We start from the raw sequence: 15,917 nt of genomic DNA on the forward strand, positions 1-15,917 counted from the left end.
AAGAGTTAAAAATTTTGTTTTCCCTTCAGCTTTGAAGACACTACAGATTGATTATATTGAAAGGAAATGATAGTAGAAGTAATACTGATATCACAAGGTATTTACAACTGATAAATAATTACATTATATAAAATATAAATAATTCACCTGATAAACGTCAATAAATCCAACAGGTTCATTAGTCTCAGAACCATCAACATCTCGTTTCTGATTTGTTAAGAAAATAAGTAAAAATAAATACCCGGTAGCCAAAAATACTGAGAAATCAGGTGAATGCTTGGAATGAATTTTTATGTATGACATTGATTAACCTCCTCTACCTCTCCCCCACCCCCCTGAGAAAAATGCATGCTTGGGGTAATGAGGCTCAAAATAACAATTTTGTTAGCAACAGGGTTTTGTTTCATCATATCAAGCTACAAAATAAAGACGAGTGTAAAGAATAACAGGAAGCATCTTCAGTTACCTTTTCCCTTGGAAGAATAAATATTTGTCTCTCTATGTTCTTGACTGCCACAGAACAACTGAAAAATAAACAATATTTAAAAAAATGCTTTTAGCAATAAAATAATGTTTAAATCTTATAACCTTGTTAATTCACCAAACTTGACGGCCTTTAAGAAATGCCTGCGTCTGACCAAGCGCTAAGCAGACGATGCTGACTTTGACTTTTCTTTTTTTTTTTTTGTATCTATTTTTATTCATAGCATTTAAGCCTTTCTTTTTTTTATTTTAATACTCACGAGAATCTTCACTATTGAAGTAGGTGGGTTACGTGGAAGAAGAAGAAGATTTTTGCAAACCAAAAGATATTAATATTACTTTTATCCCTTTCACTTCCAGCTTTTTTTAGAGATATGCAGTCTAAGAAAATATTTTTGCGGGCCCAAGAGAGGCCCGCAACCCTAATCTTGTCAGTGACTGGCGGATTGCGTATTACGCTTGCGCGCCACGTTTATAAAGGCTATCTGCAAACCGGAAGTTGAAAATTTTTTTCTCCCACTAAGAACGATCGGAATGCAAAAAATGTGTCAATCACGACAGTTTGTCGTAACACCGGAAGAGAAAAATCTTGTCTCCAAAAGCGATAAGAATGCGAAAAATCAACAGTTTGTCACATTAGATCGAGGCTTGTGTCTTGCAACCATTACGTTTTGCAGACGTTGTTTTAGAGGTGTTGCTTTTGAGAAAATCTGCTGTGATTGTATCACAGATAAACTACGGCAAAGCGAATGATTCCAACAACGGGTATTCTCGAGAAATTCCTTATAACACTGACAACAAAGCGAGTTTGCCGACGGAGGAAAATCACATCTCAATTCACACCGCGTTCTCGACTACACTTCGCAAAACTGTCAATCAAAAAAACAACTCTGATTGGTTCGCAGCAATAGGAAACGATAAAAAACATTCGTGACTTAAGCGTGACGCGTTACTCGACCTTACTCGGAATAATTTTCTTTTGTCCAGTGATTTAAAAACACTTCCCTCCCAGTACCTTCTCTTAACTGCATCAAGGCCCACACTTTCTAACCTGTGGTTACCACTAGTATATAACAACCCTCCAAGTTAAGACCATTTTAGTTGCCATGGCGACTAAAATTTTGGAGCTGGCGACTTAATTTGAACCAAGGTCGTCAGCCTGGCGACTAAAATTGAGAGGAATGATTGAAAGCATCAGCTTAATTTGGTGACTAAAATTTTTCACTGGCGACCTAAACTTGAGTAGTTGGTGGCCAAATGGCCACTAAGGAAAAAAGTAAACTTGGAGGGTTGTATAATGTTTTTACCTGACAAATGCTTTGGCAGATTCAATCCACACTTTTCCAAACAGGTAAACAGTACCTGAAAGAATGAATGAAAGCTTGATGAACTTACATTACATCTAGTGATGTTGCATCCTGTAAGCAAATGCCCCTGGGACTAAGTTCAAATCCCCAGTTACACAAAAAATGTATTTTTTGCCTTAATTGATAAAAATAGTTATTGAAGAGAGCCCAGAGGCGGGTACTTGCAGTATTCCTGACGGGGTGGGGGGGGGGGGGGGGGGTCCGACGGAGCTTCATATTGCGAACCCAAAAAAATACATGAGCCTGAAATTTTACACCCCAAAAAATACCTGGCAACAAAATTTTCTACCCCCAAAAATACAAAACCTAGTACCTCGATACTGATTTATTCAATCAAACAGACTTTAAGTCCTAAAAAAATACATGACAGATCTTTTGACCCAAAAAAATACCGAGGGTGTAAATTTTCAACCAAAAAAAATACGTTGGACCTCCCCATCATGTATACTGCAAGTACCCCCCTGAGGCAATATGAGAGTTAACATGTTGCCCACAAACTCAATGCAGTGACCCCGGCCAGGACTCAAACCTGGATTACTTGATCTGGAGGCCATGGCCTACCATATCATGCAACTCTTCAATTAAATTTCGCTTGCTAAGAGTAAATACATGCTTGTCTTAGTTTACACTGATGTAATGTATATGAAATGATTCACTCCTTTCACGGGTAAAATATGAACTCACAATTGACCTCGCTCCCAATGTGTGGCTTCAATAGCTCAGTTGGTAGAGCATCACACCGGTATCGCGGAGGTCACGGGTTCGAATCCCGTTGAAGCCCTGAATTTTTTTCAGGCTTCTTTATTCCAATTGCTTAAATTGGAAATTCACTGCGATGATCATTTATCACTTTCTTAGTTTACAATTTTTATGATTTATTTGGCAGATGACTTACCTCAGGGCCCTTGCCCTCTGGGAAGTATTAATAGAAAGTAACTTGTCCAGCTGGAAAAATTATTTACTTGACCTGGTGCACCAGATGGCACTTTTGAGCCCTGCCAATCAGATATCACCCTGGGGGGCGGGGGCACTCCCATACATGAGCTATATAGGTAGGTGCCGCTGTGAAGGGTATGGTTTTCAAGCAGTTTAGTCTGGGATAGGGTAAAGAAATCAGAGAGTTTTGGTCTAGAAAAGGGTAGCATTTGCCGGGAAACCGATCGACGGTATGACGAATATAGTCCAGAAACTCGGAAGAGAAAGAGGCTTTCCTAAACGTAAATAAAATCATCGCGGCATCGTTGTTCACAGATGGTTTTCCATTAAAACACTGATAATGATACAGTTCTTACAAAATGCAAGTCTGGGATAGGGTAGGGATTTTCAGTGTCTAGTTTGGGTTGAAAAAATCAACTGAACATGGTCTGGTATAGGGTAAGGGCTTCAAATTCCCAGCGGCACACCCCCACCCAAAAATATACCAGGTGCCCCCCCCCCCCGGAGGATATCACTAAACAGAAATATCTGTGTTAAAATAATAATTTGATATGTACCTGGTTGTTTGAATCTATCTTCATAAGCATCAAACCAGTAAAACTTGAGGACTTTTTCTCCTGAAATGGTCAAGACAAAACAACACCATTGTTAATCACATGATTTGTGTGACAGTTTGTGTTCTAAACCCCTTCTTTACAGGACTTGGTTGACATTGGGAGTTGTTACCAACAATTTACCCATACCCATTTGTACCCCTGGATTGATTAAGGTGATTCCACGGAATTGCATTGTGCATCCTCGCTGCGCATACGTTTTCGCGTCATTTAGCGTGCGCACGAGCGCGCACACACACAGAACACTACGAGATTCCCTTCAGCCTACGCTCGGTAGGGAAATAAATGATCGTTTTCTCTTAAACGAGCACGGTGACCCCCATTTTTTAATGCATTTATTTAAATGTCATACGGTTGTCTACAATTATAACACGATTTAAAGAAAAGTTTAAAATTCTACATTGAGATATTTTAATTTTAATGCCGTAAAAAACATGTTTTTAGGTAGTGCCGTTAACGTGCGCACAAAGCAAAATCTTTAATTTCTTTCGTTATCTTAATTCCTGTACAATAAGAATAGTTTTTAATATAAGATCAAAGTCTATTTTGTTGAAATAGACTAATACTTTAATGCAAAAATGATTTTTTTCTAGAAACAGTTTCCCATTCGAATTACTAGGGTTACCAATATCTACCTCGCGGGTCGTATATTTACTATTAATGCCCATCCATTTTACACAAAAACTAGCGCGGTGACCCCCATTTTTATTTCATTTTTTTAATGCTTATAACATACCGGTAATTGTAACCTGGACCAAGTTTCAGAAAATTTTTAATACTCCTTCTATTTTAGTGGAATCACCTTGAGAGAAAATTTGAGTAAAAAGTGTTTAGTTCAAGAACACAACACAGAGACCCCTGCCAGGTTTCAGACCCCTGGATCTGGGGTGTGGCACTCTCTAAAAATTGGTCCAACTGACCAGACAACATTCAAATGAATTGTGGAGCTCTACTTACCATCAAATTCCTGAAGTGGGAGGGATGAGGAATCCACATTCACATCTGTCAGAACCTTAGAATTAAAAGAAAAGGCAACATAAACATTTTTAAATGAAAACAAAACAAACATTTTAATATTCCCTATAGCTTTTATCTAACAATTATAAATAAACAATATTAATTTTATATTTCTATCTTGTTACCTCTTGTTGTTGAGATTCTTCATTTCCTAAGATTGTTTCCCAGGCAGAGTCACCAGGAATTTCGGTTGTTCTAAAAAAAAAAAAAAAATTCAATTAAAAATCATCTATACACAGAGGTTACCGAATATAAATAAAGAGAAATTATATGAAAGCTGTGGAAGGTTATAACATTTATTTAACATGTGCTTACTTTCTTGAAAAAGCACATTTTCTGTCAGTCTGCTTCTCCTTTGCCTCGACCTATGACAGCAAAGTATAAATGTGTAATTTTGATTATTACAGCTTGATATTCTTGCAAAAAGTTAAATGCTGATCACATTTGCTGTAATAATACCTTAACTTGGACATGAGGTTTCTCATCACGACTATTCTCGGCATTTGTTAATGCCTGAATTGCTTCTGCATCACCAAGATCATCGTCATCGCCAAAATCATCACATCCTGTATCCTGTTCTGCCATGTCAACTGCAACAGGATCATCTAGCAAAGATTTCACAAAAAATCAACGACATTTTATTACAGTTAATAGTTAATATATACCCCCCACTCACTCAGAATTTCCAATGATCTTCCATGGGGTAGGCATGGATATTTTCTGGAACTGCACAGTGATCGAATAACATTTTTTTAGGCATTTTCCATGATTAAGGTGAGAATGACAGAAACTGCTCTTGAGTCGTGGTACTCTACGGTGGATTCCAACGCAGATAAAGAAAGACAACCCCTTCCGCGTGTTTACACTCCATTGTAACGAAATTAAGGATTGGATGGCATTTTCAAACATGCCTAGCGCGTGCTAATGTTTTAACGAAATAATTTTACTCTGATGAAGGTGGACAGAGGCCACCGAAAATTTAGTGTTTTATAACTTAGATCGGATGAATCATTCTAGTAAAGTCTGACCTTTCTGGCTAGTAAAAACCTGTTTTAGCTAGTAGAATCAAAGCTGTCAGAAGCCACTGGGCTAGTGGCCTAAAAAAGCTAGTCTTGAGCCCCGTAACCTCTTGAGTAACCACTTAGAATATTTAGTGAAATTATAATAATTTTCTTATCATTACCATCCATTCCTGAATCCATATCCATCCCTGCTCCATAGTCTTCCTCATGTCCTAACCCGTCAGGATCGCCTACCATGCCACTGTACCTCCCCTCCCTTGTTTCTGATGGCTCAGTTTTGACAACAGTCTTTCTCTTTGCAGACAGACTTGTGGAGTAACTGGATTTAGGTGGAGATCTGGGTTCAACTTTGAAAATGTTCTGTCTTGGGCCAGACGATTCCTGTCAATTTTGATAACAAAATTAATTCCAGGTCATGCAAGCGGCGGCGTAGCAGCTTTTATAAGCTTGTAATATGTAGTTCCAGAAAATATCCATACCCACCCCATGGAAGGTCACTGGAAATTCCAAGGGGGCGGGAGGTCTCGAAAGCCAAAATTCTTAAAGGTATGCATGTGGCTTCACTGGAATTTCCTTCTGTGGGAGGGGTATGGATATTTTCTGGAACAACACAATTATACTACTGGTCTTCTAGTTATTGTCTTTGGGGGTAGTGGCATTGTTCCAGTTGTTTGTTCAGCAAACCTTTCACATGAAACCTTGCGAGAACTGATACCAGATTAATGTCATAAACTTTTTAGCGATTAGTTTTTAGCAATTACTTTTAAAGACAATTTTTAGCATTTTTAAGATTTTTATTCTATCATTGTAAATAGCTTTATCAATAATTTTATATAGACTATTTATTTTATTTATATTGTATTTTTATTTATTTATTTCATTGTCTCTGAAAAGCCCCCATGGGGAGTTGACAATAAAATTTGTATTGTATTGTATTGTACTCCATGCAAAAGTGATATTGCAGAAATTGATATTACTGACACCTTCTGACAGGTGTGCATAAAAATTTGAGAACAGCAGGAGTTAGTAAAGCAACATCTCAAAGCTGGCGATGACTGTCCGCTAATAATGTTAAAGTAAAATAAATTGCATTGGTTAAGTCCTGAGTATAGCAGGAAATAAATATGCAAATGACCTACCTGGAGGCGTCTTGGCATGTGACGACTTGAAGAAGCTGTTGGGGTTCTGGGAATATTAGAATATTAGAAAAAACAGTGTCTGAGCATCATTAGTCAATGTAAACCCTTCTTCTATGGGCTTTTTTTTAATTCGTACATATGTTAGTAATTTTAGTCGCTTTACAGTGCGACTACTCAAACCGGGGCACCCTGAACAAAATTAACCAATCACAGTGTTAATTCACTCACTCTTTCGCTCACAAACACAAAATATTCCTTCCTCTTACTGATTAAAGCTGATTTCCAGTCCGTACTGTGCAGACTCGGGGTTTGTTTTCGTTTTTGTTTTGAATTCGTTGAAACGTTACACTTCGGTGACAGCATACATGAAGTTTTTTAGTCCGCCATTACAGTTCGTTTCGTTCAATAATTCCCGATGAGCTGAAACGTCGGTTTGAAATAGCGTCAAGGTTCTTCTACTCATTATTATTTGTTCTGCAAGGATATCTGGTGTTAATAATGAAGAAAAAGGTAAGTTTGTCGCGGAATTTTTAGTTTTGCTTGTAAACATTCCTTCGTGTGGGCTCACATAAACATTGCAGCCGAGATTGCGCAGTACGGTCTGGAATTCATCTTTAATTCCTTTGTTTAATATTAGTTCTATTGTATTATTTAAAGAGGTAATGAGAAATTACACATTGATTGCCCTTATAAAGCAATTATTATACCTCAAAACTGGAGTCTTGCCCTTAGACAATTTCACGGGAGCTGGTTTTGGTTGCTTTATTATTGAAAAGAAAAATAAAATGAAATAAAAAATTATAAACAACAGTGTAAAGTAATTTAATTAATAAATGTACTTTTCCCCACGACTTTTTTTTTTCCTTCCCACCCACTCTAGGTACTAAAACTTTTAACTTTCGATGTTCCTTGTTTGAACTTCTTAACAATCGCATTTGGGGAAGCAGTAAAATAAGATGGGAACACAAAAAAATTAAACAATTTCTGACCTGAATTAGTTTAGCTTTATAGAACAAAATTTTCACTTTTCCAACAAAAGATGCCCCATCGCAAGTGAGCCCCCCCCTATATAAATTTCTCAAAAAATATATGAAAAAAATACCTTATCTCCCTATCAGAGATCCCTTGGGGGCTTGATAAAAGATTTATAACCCCAGTTTTGCACATACCTCAACTTCCTTCAGAAGATCATTTAACAAGTCATCTTCACCAATAGACGTAACTTCATTCTACAAACAAGATCCATCACAATAAACAAAAAATGTTTTAATTCATGTGTTCCAACAAATAATAAAAAAATGTAGTTGTTGTTGTTGACAACAAAGGCAAGTTGTTTACCTTTGGTTTCTTTGCTTTGGCACTTGCAGCTAACAACATTTTGTTTATTGATTTTGGCTTGACTGTCGGCTTCTTAACATTCTATCAAATGGCAAAATAAATAAAAAACATCTTGTTAAAATAAATTAAACACCATTTAAATGAGCACTCATTCTACTTACCGGTTTCTTTGGCTTGAATTTGGGAACATTCTTTCCTATAAGTTAAATAAAAAGCAAATAAAGATAGAAAGGGAATTCTTGCTAAGTTAAAAATTAATAATTTTTGCACACCAAACTATTGATATCAAACAGATTACTGGACTGGTATAATGTTAAAGATGAATTCCAGTCCGTACTGCGCAATCTCGGCTGCAATGTTTATCGGAGCCCAACACGAAGGAATGTTTACAAGCAAAACTAAAAATTCCGCGACAAACTTACCTTTTTCTTCATTATTAATGCCAGATATCCTTGCCGAACAAAAAATAACGAGTAGAGGAACCTTGACGCTATTTCAAACCGACGTTTCAGCTCATCGGAAATTCTTGAAGTAAACGAACTGTAATGGCGGACTAAAAAACTTCATGTATGCTGTCACCGAAGTGTAACGTTTCAACGAATTCAAAACAAAAACAAAAACAAACCCCGAGTCTGCGCAATACGGACTGGAAATCAGCTTTAAACAAAAATCAGCCCATTTTATACTTCTTGGTAGACCATGATCAGTGTCTTGCCTAAGAACAACACAATGACTCTGTTCTTAGGTTATTTTTAGAACATTTTCAATTCGTAATTTATTTATTTTTATGAGAACACTAGTACTTCTTTTAAACTTTTTAACTTTTTTTTAGCATTTTAACGGTATCTTTTTAAAGTAGTTTTTATAGATAGATAGATATTTTATACATACTCTCTTTTACTTTAATTTTGTTTTATTTTACACAGGGCCCCCGTTGATACCAGTCCTGCGACTGAAGGGGTCACCCTGTTAAAATATCGATTATTATTGCCAGTGCTTGAACCTGGATTGTAGTCCAACGTGCTTATCATAACGATTAGGTCACTGTGCTTCCCAAATAAATAAATGAAATATAGTAGCATCCTGATTTCTCGAACCTCCAGAGGAAAGGAAATTCGCATTGAGAAATTGAAAGGTTCAAGAAATCTGAGCTAGAATTACAGATAAGTACTATCCATTGGGAAAGAAAATTGGTTTGAGAAATCTGCAGTTTTACACCAAGGATTTGAAAAATCGGGATTCTACTGTTAGAATTTCATTAATTTACTGACCAGTTGATGGTTCATCCTCAAGATCATCATCAAAAATTTCTCTTCCATCATCCACATATCCAGTTCCATCTGAAAAGAAAGGTCCGCATCTGTTGTAACGTTGTTGACAGTTCAAATTTTGTAGTTAATCTTTTGTTTACGTTCTAGAACGTTATTGGTCCGTTGCAAAAAAATATCCCTATCCTTTGTTTTCAATTAACACTGTGATTGATTAACTTTGTTCAGGGTGCCCCGGTTTGAGTAGTCGCACTGTAAAACTACTAAAATTACTAACATATGTACGAATAAAAAAAAAGCCCATAGAAGAAGGGTTTCCTTACCATCGTCAATCACCCAGTCTTCCTCCTGACGTTTCCTAACAATGTCCGAGTATTCATCTTCATTTACCACCTGGTAGACATCTGACACCTCACCAACCTAGTACGGAGAATCTGAATCATCATCTGGGTAATGAATTTATAACCAGCTTGATCTACATGTTATTTCTCCATACTCGATCCATACAAACATTGAGACATTACAATAGTCCATGGTGACAAAAGTAATGAGGCCTTCCAAGGGGTAAAAGCGACAAGACCCTGAATATTGGCGACACAGGAACATTTTAACAGCGACAAGCGACATCGTTACGGCACTGAAATGTGACAGCGACACAATAGCGGGAAAAATGACCGCGACATAGCTGTTGGCTAGGCGACATCGGTTCTCAGAACATCCGACATTGCGACACGGCTACCCCTTGGAAGGACCAGTAATAAGAATGGAAGGATAAGCTTATTTTGTTTGTATGTACCTTCACCTATCCTCCTAATGCCTCGTGACAAATAGAGCCTTCAGAGAGAACCACTTAACCACTAAATTCCCATAATTAAATTAAAAAGAAAGTAAGTTTATAGCAATTTATAGTTAGTAAAGGAGAAATTGATTCTGGAAGATCGTAAAAATCGATTAGGAACTAGGTGTACGGTTTTGATTTTTGCAATGAGTAAAAGTGAATTTAAAAGTCAAACCATCACCACTAGTTTGACATCAATGTAAGCTTAATCAGTTTAAGAATTCAGGCTTCAACCCTGAAATGTACAAAGATTTTAATCAATACGATTGATTGTTTAAAATTATTGACCACTGTTTGCATGCATGGCCAACAAATTTCTTACCTCAAACTTCGATCTTTCCCCAGTCTGACGGAATTTCCTAGAAAAATCGTAATATTATTTCAGTATTACATGCGATCTTTAAAAATAACCAAAAAAAAGCAAAGAAGTTTGATCGAACCTTATTTTGTCGAGTGCCGAAGTTGCTCCGGCATTACGTTTTGCAGATCTCTTTGATCGCCTGGTTGATTGAGAATCTGCAGCATAAAAAATGCACATTAGCTTAAAATTGGACCATTTTCGTTTTCAAACAGAAAAAATATCCTAAAATTGCAGAATTATACCATCTTGAGAAGTCGCTGTCGGATCATCCTCAGTAGATGTTGGCGCCATCTTGAAATGAATTGTTGAAAATGGCGCGAAAGGTAAATGGAATGGCCACTTCCATATATGGAGAACATGAGCAAAAATTTGTTCTAGCCGGGGTAGGGTAGGGAATCGCGTGACGGCTGCACGCGGGAGGTCACGAGTTGTCTTCGAGAAAACAGCAAAACTCTTGGCTTGACATTTTGCCGATCAAGCAAGCGTGTCTTTCCTTCAAGGGCGGTAGAAAGGTTAGTTTAATAATTCAAAAGAAGTAATTGATTTCCAGTACAGATTTCAGATCTTTGACCTTTCGCGTGGCTTTTGGCTATGTCTTCATGTACCGGTGCTCAAGGGAATATTTCACTCATGTGTCTGCATGTGTTTTCTTTTTTAGGGAGTCATTTGTTAGCTGTAGTGTATTGTTTGGTCCCCTAAATTACAGAGTACAGGGCCAGCTATTTGCATGTCATTGAATAAGAATAGCATCTACTTTGTTATGCCTCGGTTTACAAAGGATTCCGACATATGTAAATGATGAGGTTTCCCTTTGGTCTTTGTATCGGCTCTACAAAGACAGAACCTGAGCGTTTTTCAATTGCTTAGATTACCAGTCCTTCGCTTTCATTGCGATCATTTCCCAGCAGCTAATTCTTCACTTGACTTGCCTTGTACCACTGATCCCTAAAGGACTCTCAAAACAAAGTAAGATTCTATAAGAGAGCAAGACCAAGGCACATGTAAGACCATATATTAAACAATATTTGAGCAATACCATTGTTCAGGCCCCGGTTGTTCAAAGGGTGGATAGTGCTACCCACTGAATAGTGATTTATCTGGTGGATAGCATTATCCACCCTTTTTAAAGGTTTAAAAACAACTGACCCCAGATGTGTAGAGAATTGCATTTTAATCAAGTCAACTTTGTAATATCTAGAGTAATCTCCAGTGAGAGATGAGCCGTCACACAGAATATGATGTTGCGGTCATTGGCGCAGGGATTTCTGGGATTGCAACAGCCAAGTGTCTTTTAGATGACAAGTTCAAGATCATTGTTTATGAGAAGACTAACCACATTGGAGGATTGTGGCAGTTCACACAAGATGATTATGGAGTCATGAGCTTTACACACATGTATGTAGGAGCAGTATATCTCGTATTAATTATTAGCTTGAAAAAATGTCATTGGTGGATCCATAACTACTCTAGGGGCAGGGTAGGGGGTATAAAGAAAGGTCCTTTCTCGATCTCAGAAAGGGGGTCCAGCATGAAGGAGAAGCCACGAGCCAAGCAGCCCACACTGCCGGAGCTTATTCCGGTTTCCGTAGCATTAAGCGGCTAGGAATATTTCTACTCCCCCCTGAATGAGATGCTAGTCCATTGCAGGGTTCCCCCCCAGCATTATGTCGCCGGTACCCATTTATACACCTGGGTGGAGAGAGGCACTATGAGAGTAAAGTGTCTTGCCCAAGAACACAACACAAGTGACGCCGACCGGGGCTCGAACTCGGACCCCTCGATCCAGAGTCCGGCGCTCTAACCATTAGGCCACCGCGCCTCCCATGGAGGTGGACCCTTATTTGTTCAAATAAGGAGAGCATGGGCTGAAAAATTTCTGTCGCTGAATGCTGAGGTACACGTAGCAGTCACAGACCCAGACCTTCAGCTAAGTGGGGGGCCCGATCATCCAGCCCCTAGCATAAGGAGGGGACCGCTCTTAAAAATAATTTTTCTCGGCCACGTTGGGCCTCTATTTGGTCAAAAAATAAGGTGGGGACCCGGGCCCCCTGGGCCCCTCCCCTAGATCCACCACTGTGTAAGCTGTAAAAGCTTTGCTTCTCTGCATGGTATTTTGTATGATGATGATTATGCTCCTAAATGGAGAACTCTCATTTATAACAGTGACAATGGTGATTGTCTTGTTTTTCAGAGGTAAAGTTTTGTGGCTTAGTAGTGCTTAAATATGCATGTATGCTAGTTAAAATTAATATTAACAGAAAAATTAAAACAGAAACTACCTTGGTACCTCTTAGGGGTGAAACTGAACTCGAATCATGTTCAGATCTTGGTATCTTTTCTTAATCACACCTATCACCTCACCTCTCTGTAGGAGTACCTTCCCATTTCACAGTGTACCCTGACCTGGAAAGAATAGTGCTGAGCACAGATTTTCACATTCTCGTCCCCATAGCCCTTTCGTTTCTCTTAGCCGGCTTGGCACGAGAAAACGGAGGGCTCTGGGGACATAGGATTTTTGAATTAATTCGAATTTTTTTGATTGGCTGTTTGGAACAAAGAATTCCTAAACGGAAGTCAAAAACATAACGACTCTCTCATACATTCTTTTGAAATGTCATGACTGCATACATGAAGACTGGAAGTCCTAGAATCTAGGACTGGAAATTCTCTGTCCCCAGAGCCCTTCGTTTTCTCGTGCCGAGGCTCAGCCGGCTAAGAGAAACGAAAGGGCTATGGGGATGAGAATGAGATTTTCATTAATCCTTTTTTATTCTTTCTTTTACAGCAATGTCTCCAAGCACAACTACTGCTTCTCAGACTTCCCATTCCCTGATGACGTTCCTGATTACCCGCACCACTCCCACATGGCAGAATATGTCAACAGATATGCCGAGCACTTTGGCATCAAGGAACACATCAGTTTCAGTACTAAGGTGGAACGAATTGAAAAAGTCCCTGGGGGGTGGAAAATAACATCAATCAAAGCTAACGAAAAAGGGAAGGATCAACAAGGCCACCAGGAGATATTTGTCAAGTTTGTTGCCATAGCAACAGGGCATCATGCCAAACCAAGAATGCCGTACTTTGATGGGCAGGAAACATTTCCTGGGAGAATTTTTCACAGTGTAGAATATAAAGATGCGATAACTAACGGTCTTGTAGGAAAGAAAGTAGTTGTAGTAGGTATTGGTAACAGTGCTGTTGATGTAGTGGTAAATGCCGTAGAATCAAGCAGTAAAAAACCTGTTAGTATTTCTACGAGATCGGGTGCTTGGATTGTGCCAAATTACATCTTAGGTTTCCCCGCTGATCATTACGCTTGCCGCCTTTTCTTTTGGCTCCCTTGGAGCTTATCAAATTATGTCTTTGAATTGATGGTTCAAGGTGTGCTAGGGAGCCCATGGCAGTGGAATTTAAATCCCAAAATGCGTGCTCGTCAAACCCAGCCAACGGTAAGCCCCACGTTAGTTCATCATATTCAGAGAAGAAATGTCACAGTTAAGCCTAACATTGTGACATTGAAGGGAAGTGAAGTGATTTTTACTGATGGTACTAAAACCACAGCAGATGCAATAGTGTGTTGTACTGGGTATCATATTGATTTACCATTTTTGGAAAGCAGTGTAAAAGATCTCGTTGTCAAAGAAAGTACTAACAAAATCAAGCTTTTCAAAAATGTTTTTGCTCCAGAAATCGGAGCTTCTTTGGCGTTTATTGGTTTTGCCCAGCCAGCGTCTGGTGGATTACTTTCAATTTCCGAAATCCAGGCAAGGTGGTTCTCTGAGCTGTGCAAAGGTGCAATCAAACTTCCTTCAGCGGAAAAAATGCACCAAGAAATTAAACAAGACCAGCAGAAAAATGAAAGCATTTATTTTGCGTCGGCTAGGCACACTATTCAACAAGACCCTATGACGTACAATGATGAAATTGCATCATATTTTGGTGCAAAACCCCAACTGTGGAAACACCCTTCTTTGGCTTGGAATTTAATCGTTGGTTCATGCGGCGCAGCTCAGTGGAGGCTACAGGGTCCACACAAATGGGATAGGGCCAAAGATGTTGTGCGCGCTGTTCCAATCACACCACTGATGCATTATGGTACCTTGTTTGTGCTTCTTTTATTATTTTTTCTTATGCTTTTTGTTGTAGTTAAATGTTTTTAACTTAAAATTACAACTGCCTTAGCCATTCGAAATAAATGTATTGATTAAAAAAAAACAATACCGGTACATTTTAATATTTACATTTAAGTAACACAGACTGTATAGAAATAAGATTAAGTTTTATTTGATATTATAATAAATTGTTATATAATTTGATGAAATGTGAAATTATTTTAAATAGATTACTTCCAGCTTAACCAATATCAAAAAAAATTTTATTCTTCAAAAATGTAACTTAGAATTGTGTAATAATAATTGTCTGAAACACATTTTTTGTCCCTATTGTTATTTTTAACTTGTCCTTGTTTCTTGGTTTTGTATCTTATAGTTCAGTTTTTCCAATAAATTAAAGCAGTTGTTTTTAAGTAATACTATAGAAGTGTCAGTGTTGGGTTAATCGCGTTCGAGAATTAGTAACTGCGAACAGGCTCCTCGGTGGGGGGGGGGGGGGGAGGGGGACGCCCATATGAAAGTGACAAGGATACTCGTCGTCTCGGTTAGGGGTGTAAATTACGGATTTTGGCCTCACTTAGGGCGATCAGGACAAAACGCCAATTTTTTTGTCGACGAGGTCTTGCTTAGGGTTGCAAGTGAAGAATAAAAAAAATGCCGTCGTACTTGACCGATCAGGCCTGAAAAATGGTATCTTTTCGGGGGACCACAAACGCTTGAGCCAAGCCCAGGTTGTTTTTCTTTTAGGGTTTATTCAAACTTTCCGACGAGCATCCCCTTTTGGGCTCGCTCCGTTGGCCAATTTTCTTTGTCCCGGTTCATTCACTAAGGGGTCTAGGAAGTCTGTATGCAGTTTGCAGGTCATTCTTCTAAAAACCTGGGCGTTTGTTGCCTTTCTTAAAAATAAAGGCAACACTAAAAGGAGCAAAACTTTAGAACCAACGTTGGCACCTTGATTATTGATTACCATTGCATTTGCTCCAGAAATCGGAGCCTCTGGCGTTTATTGGCTTTGCCCAGCCAGCGTCTGGCGGGTTGCTTTCAATTTCCGAAATCCAGGCAAGATGGTTCTCTGAGCTGTGCAAAGGTACAATCAAACTTCCTTCAGCTGATAAAATGCACCAAGAAATTAAACAAGACCATCAGAAAAATGAAAGCATTTACTTTGCTTCGGCTAGGCACACTATTCAACAAGACCCTATGACTTATAATGATGAAATTGCATCATATTTTGGTGCAAAACCCCAACTGTGGAAACACCCTTCTTTGTCTTGGAATTTAATTGTTGGTTCATGTGGCTCAGCTCAGTGGAGGCTACAGAATCCTCACAAATGGGATAGGGCTAAAGATATTGTGTGCGCTGTTCCCGTCACTTTAATATTTTTTCTTATGCTGTTCATTATAGGAGAAGCCACGAGC

At 38.5% G+C, this 15,917-nt stretch overlaps 2 protein-coding genes across 2 annotated transcripts in view; one reads left to right on the forward strand and one right to left on the reverse strand.

Moving 5' to 3' along the window:
- The window catches only part of LOC144664444 (DNA polymerase alpha catalytic subunit-like), a 40,934-nt gene extending 30,238 nt beyond the window's left edge, over positions 1 to 10,696 (reverse strand). Inside the window, exons 1-19 of the mRNA XM_078525561.1 lie at positions 10,626 to 10,696; positions 10,463 to 10,538; positions 10,345 to 10,381; positions 9,508 to 9,604; positions 9,188 to 9,256; positions 8,078 to 8,112; positions 7,917 to 7,997; positions 7,748 to 7,807; positions 7,286 to 7,338; positions 6,579 to 6,624; positions 5,601 to 5,820; positions 4,877 to 5,022; positions 4,733 to 4,782; positions 4,543 to 4,612; positions 4,358 to 4,412; positions 3,344 to 3,403; positions 1,791 to 1,845; positions 467 to 524; positions 148 to 207 (exon numbers count right to left, since the gene is read on the reverse strand). Of these exons, the coding sequence (XP_078381687.1) occupies positions 148 to 207; positions 467 to 524; positions 1,791 to 1,845; positions 3,344 to 3,403; positions 4,358 to 4,412; positions 4,543 to 4,612; positions 4,733 to 4,782; positions 4,877 to 5,022; positions 5,601 to 5,820; positions 6,579 to 6,624; positions 7,286 to 7,338; positions 7,748 to 7,807; positions 7,917 to 7,997; positions 8,078 to 8,112; positions 9,188 to 9,256; positions 9,508 to 9,604; positions 10,345 to 10,381; positions 10,463 to 10,538; positions 10,626 to 10,674 (1,377 nt within the window). The 5' untranslated portion in view covers positions 10,675 to 10,696. The remainder of the gene's footprint in view (positions 1 to 147; positions 208 to 466; positions 525 to 1,790; positions 1,846 to 3,343; positions 3,404 to 4,357; positions 4,413 to 4,542; positions 4,613 to 4,732; positions 4,783 to 4,876; positions 5,023 to 5,600; positions 5,821 to 6,578; positions 6,625 to 7,285; positions 7,339 to 7,747; positions 7,808 to 7,916; positions 7,998 to 8,077; positions 8,113 to 9,187; positions 9,257 to 9,507; positions 9,605 to 10,344; positions 10,382 to 10,462; positions 10,539 to 10,625) is intronic.
- Positions 10,697 to 10,778: 82 nt separating this feature from the next.
- LOC144664414 (flavin-containing monooxygenase 5-like) lies at positions 10,779 to 14,735 on the forward strand. Its single transcript, XM_078525528.1, has 3 exons — positions 10,779 to 10,895; positions 11,582 to 11,778; positions 13,169 to 14,735. Exons 2-3 carry the CDS (start codon positions 11,600 to 11,602, stop codon positions 14,544 to 14,546), a joined length of 1,557 nt encoding a protein of 518 aa, XP_078381654.1. The 5' UTR covers positions 10,779 to 10,895; positions 11,582 to 11,599; the 3' UTR covers positions 14,547 to 14,735.
- Positions 14,736 to 15,917: the final 1,182 nt, after the last annotated feature.

The sequence above is a fragment of the Oculina patagonica genome, chromosome 8 (genome assembly GCF_052425735.1).
Source record: "Oculina patagonica isolate OP01 chromosome 8, crgOcupat, whole genome shotgun sequence".
NCBI classification, from domain to species: domain Eukaryota; kingdom Metazoa; phylum Cnidaria; class Anthozoa; order Scleractinia; family Oculinidae; genus Oculina; species Oculina patagonica.

Coding starts and splice junctions, on each gene's coding strand:
- LOC144664414 (XM_078525528.1), top strand. CDS start 11,600: ATGAGCCGTCACACAGAATATGATGTTGCGGTCATTGGCGCAGGGATT. Junction 11,779..13,168: donor GTCATGAGCTTTACACACAT/GTATGTAGGAGC, acceptor TTTCTTTTACAG/CAATGTCTCCAAGCACAACT.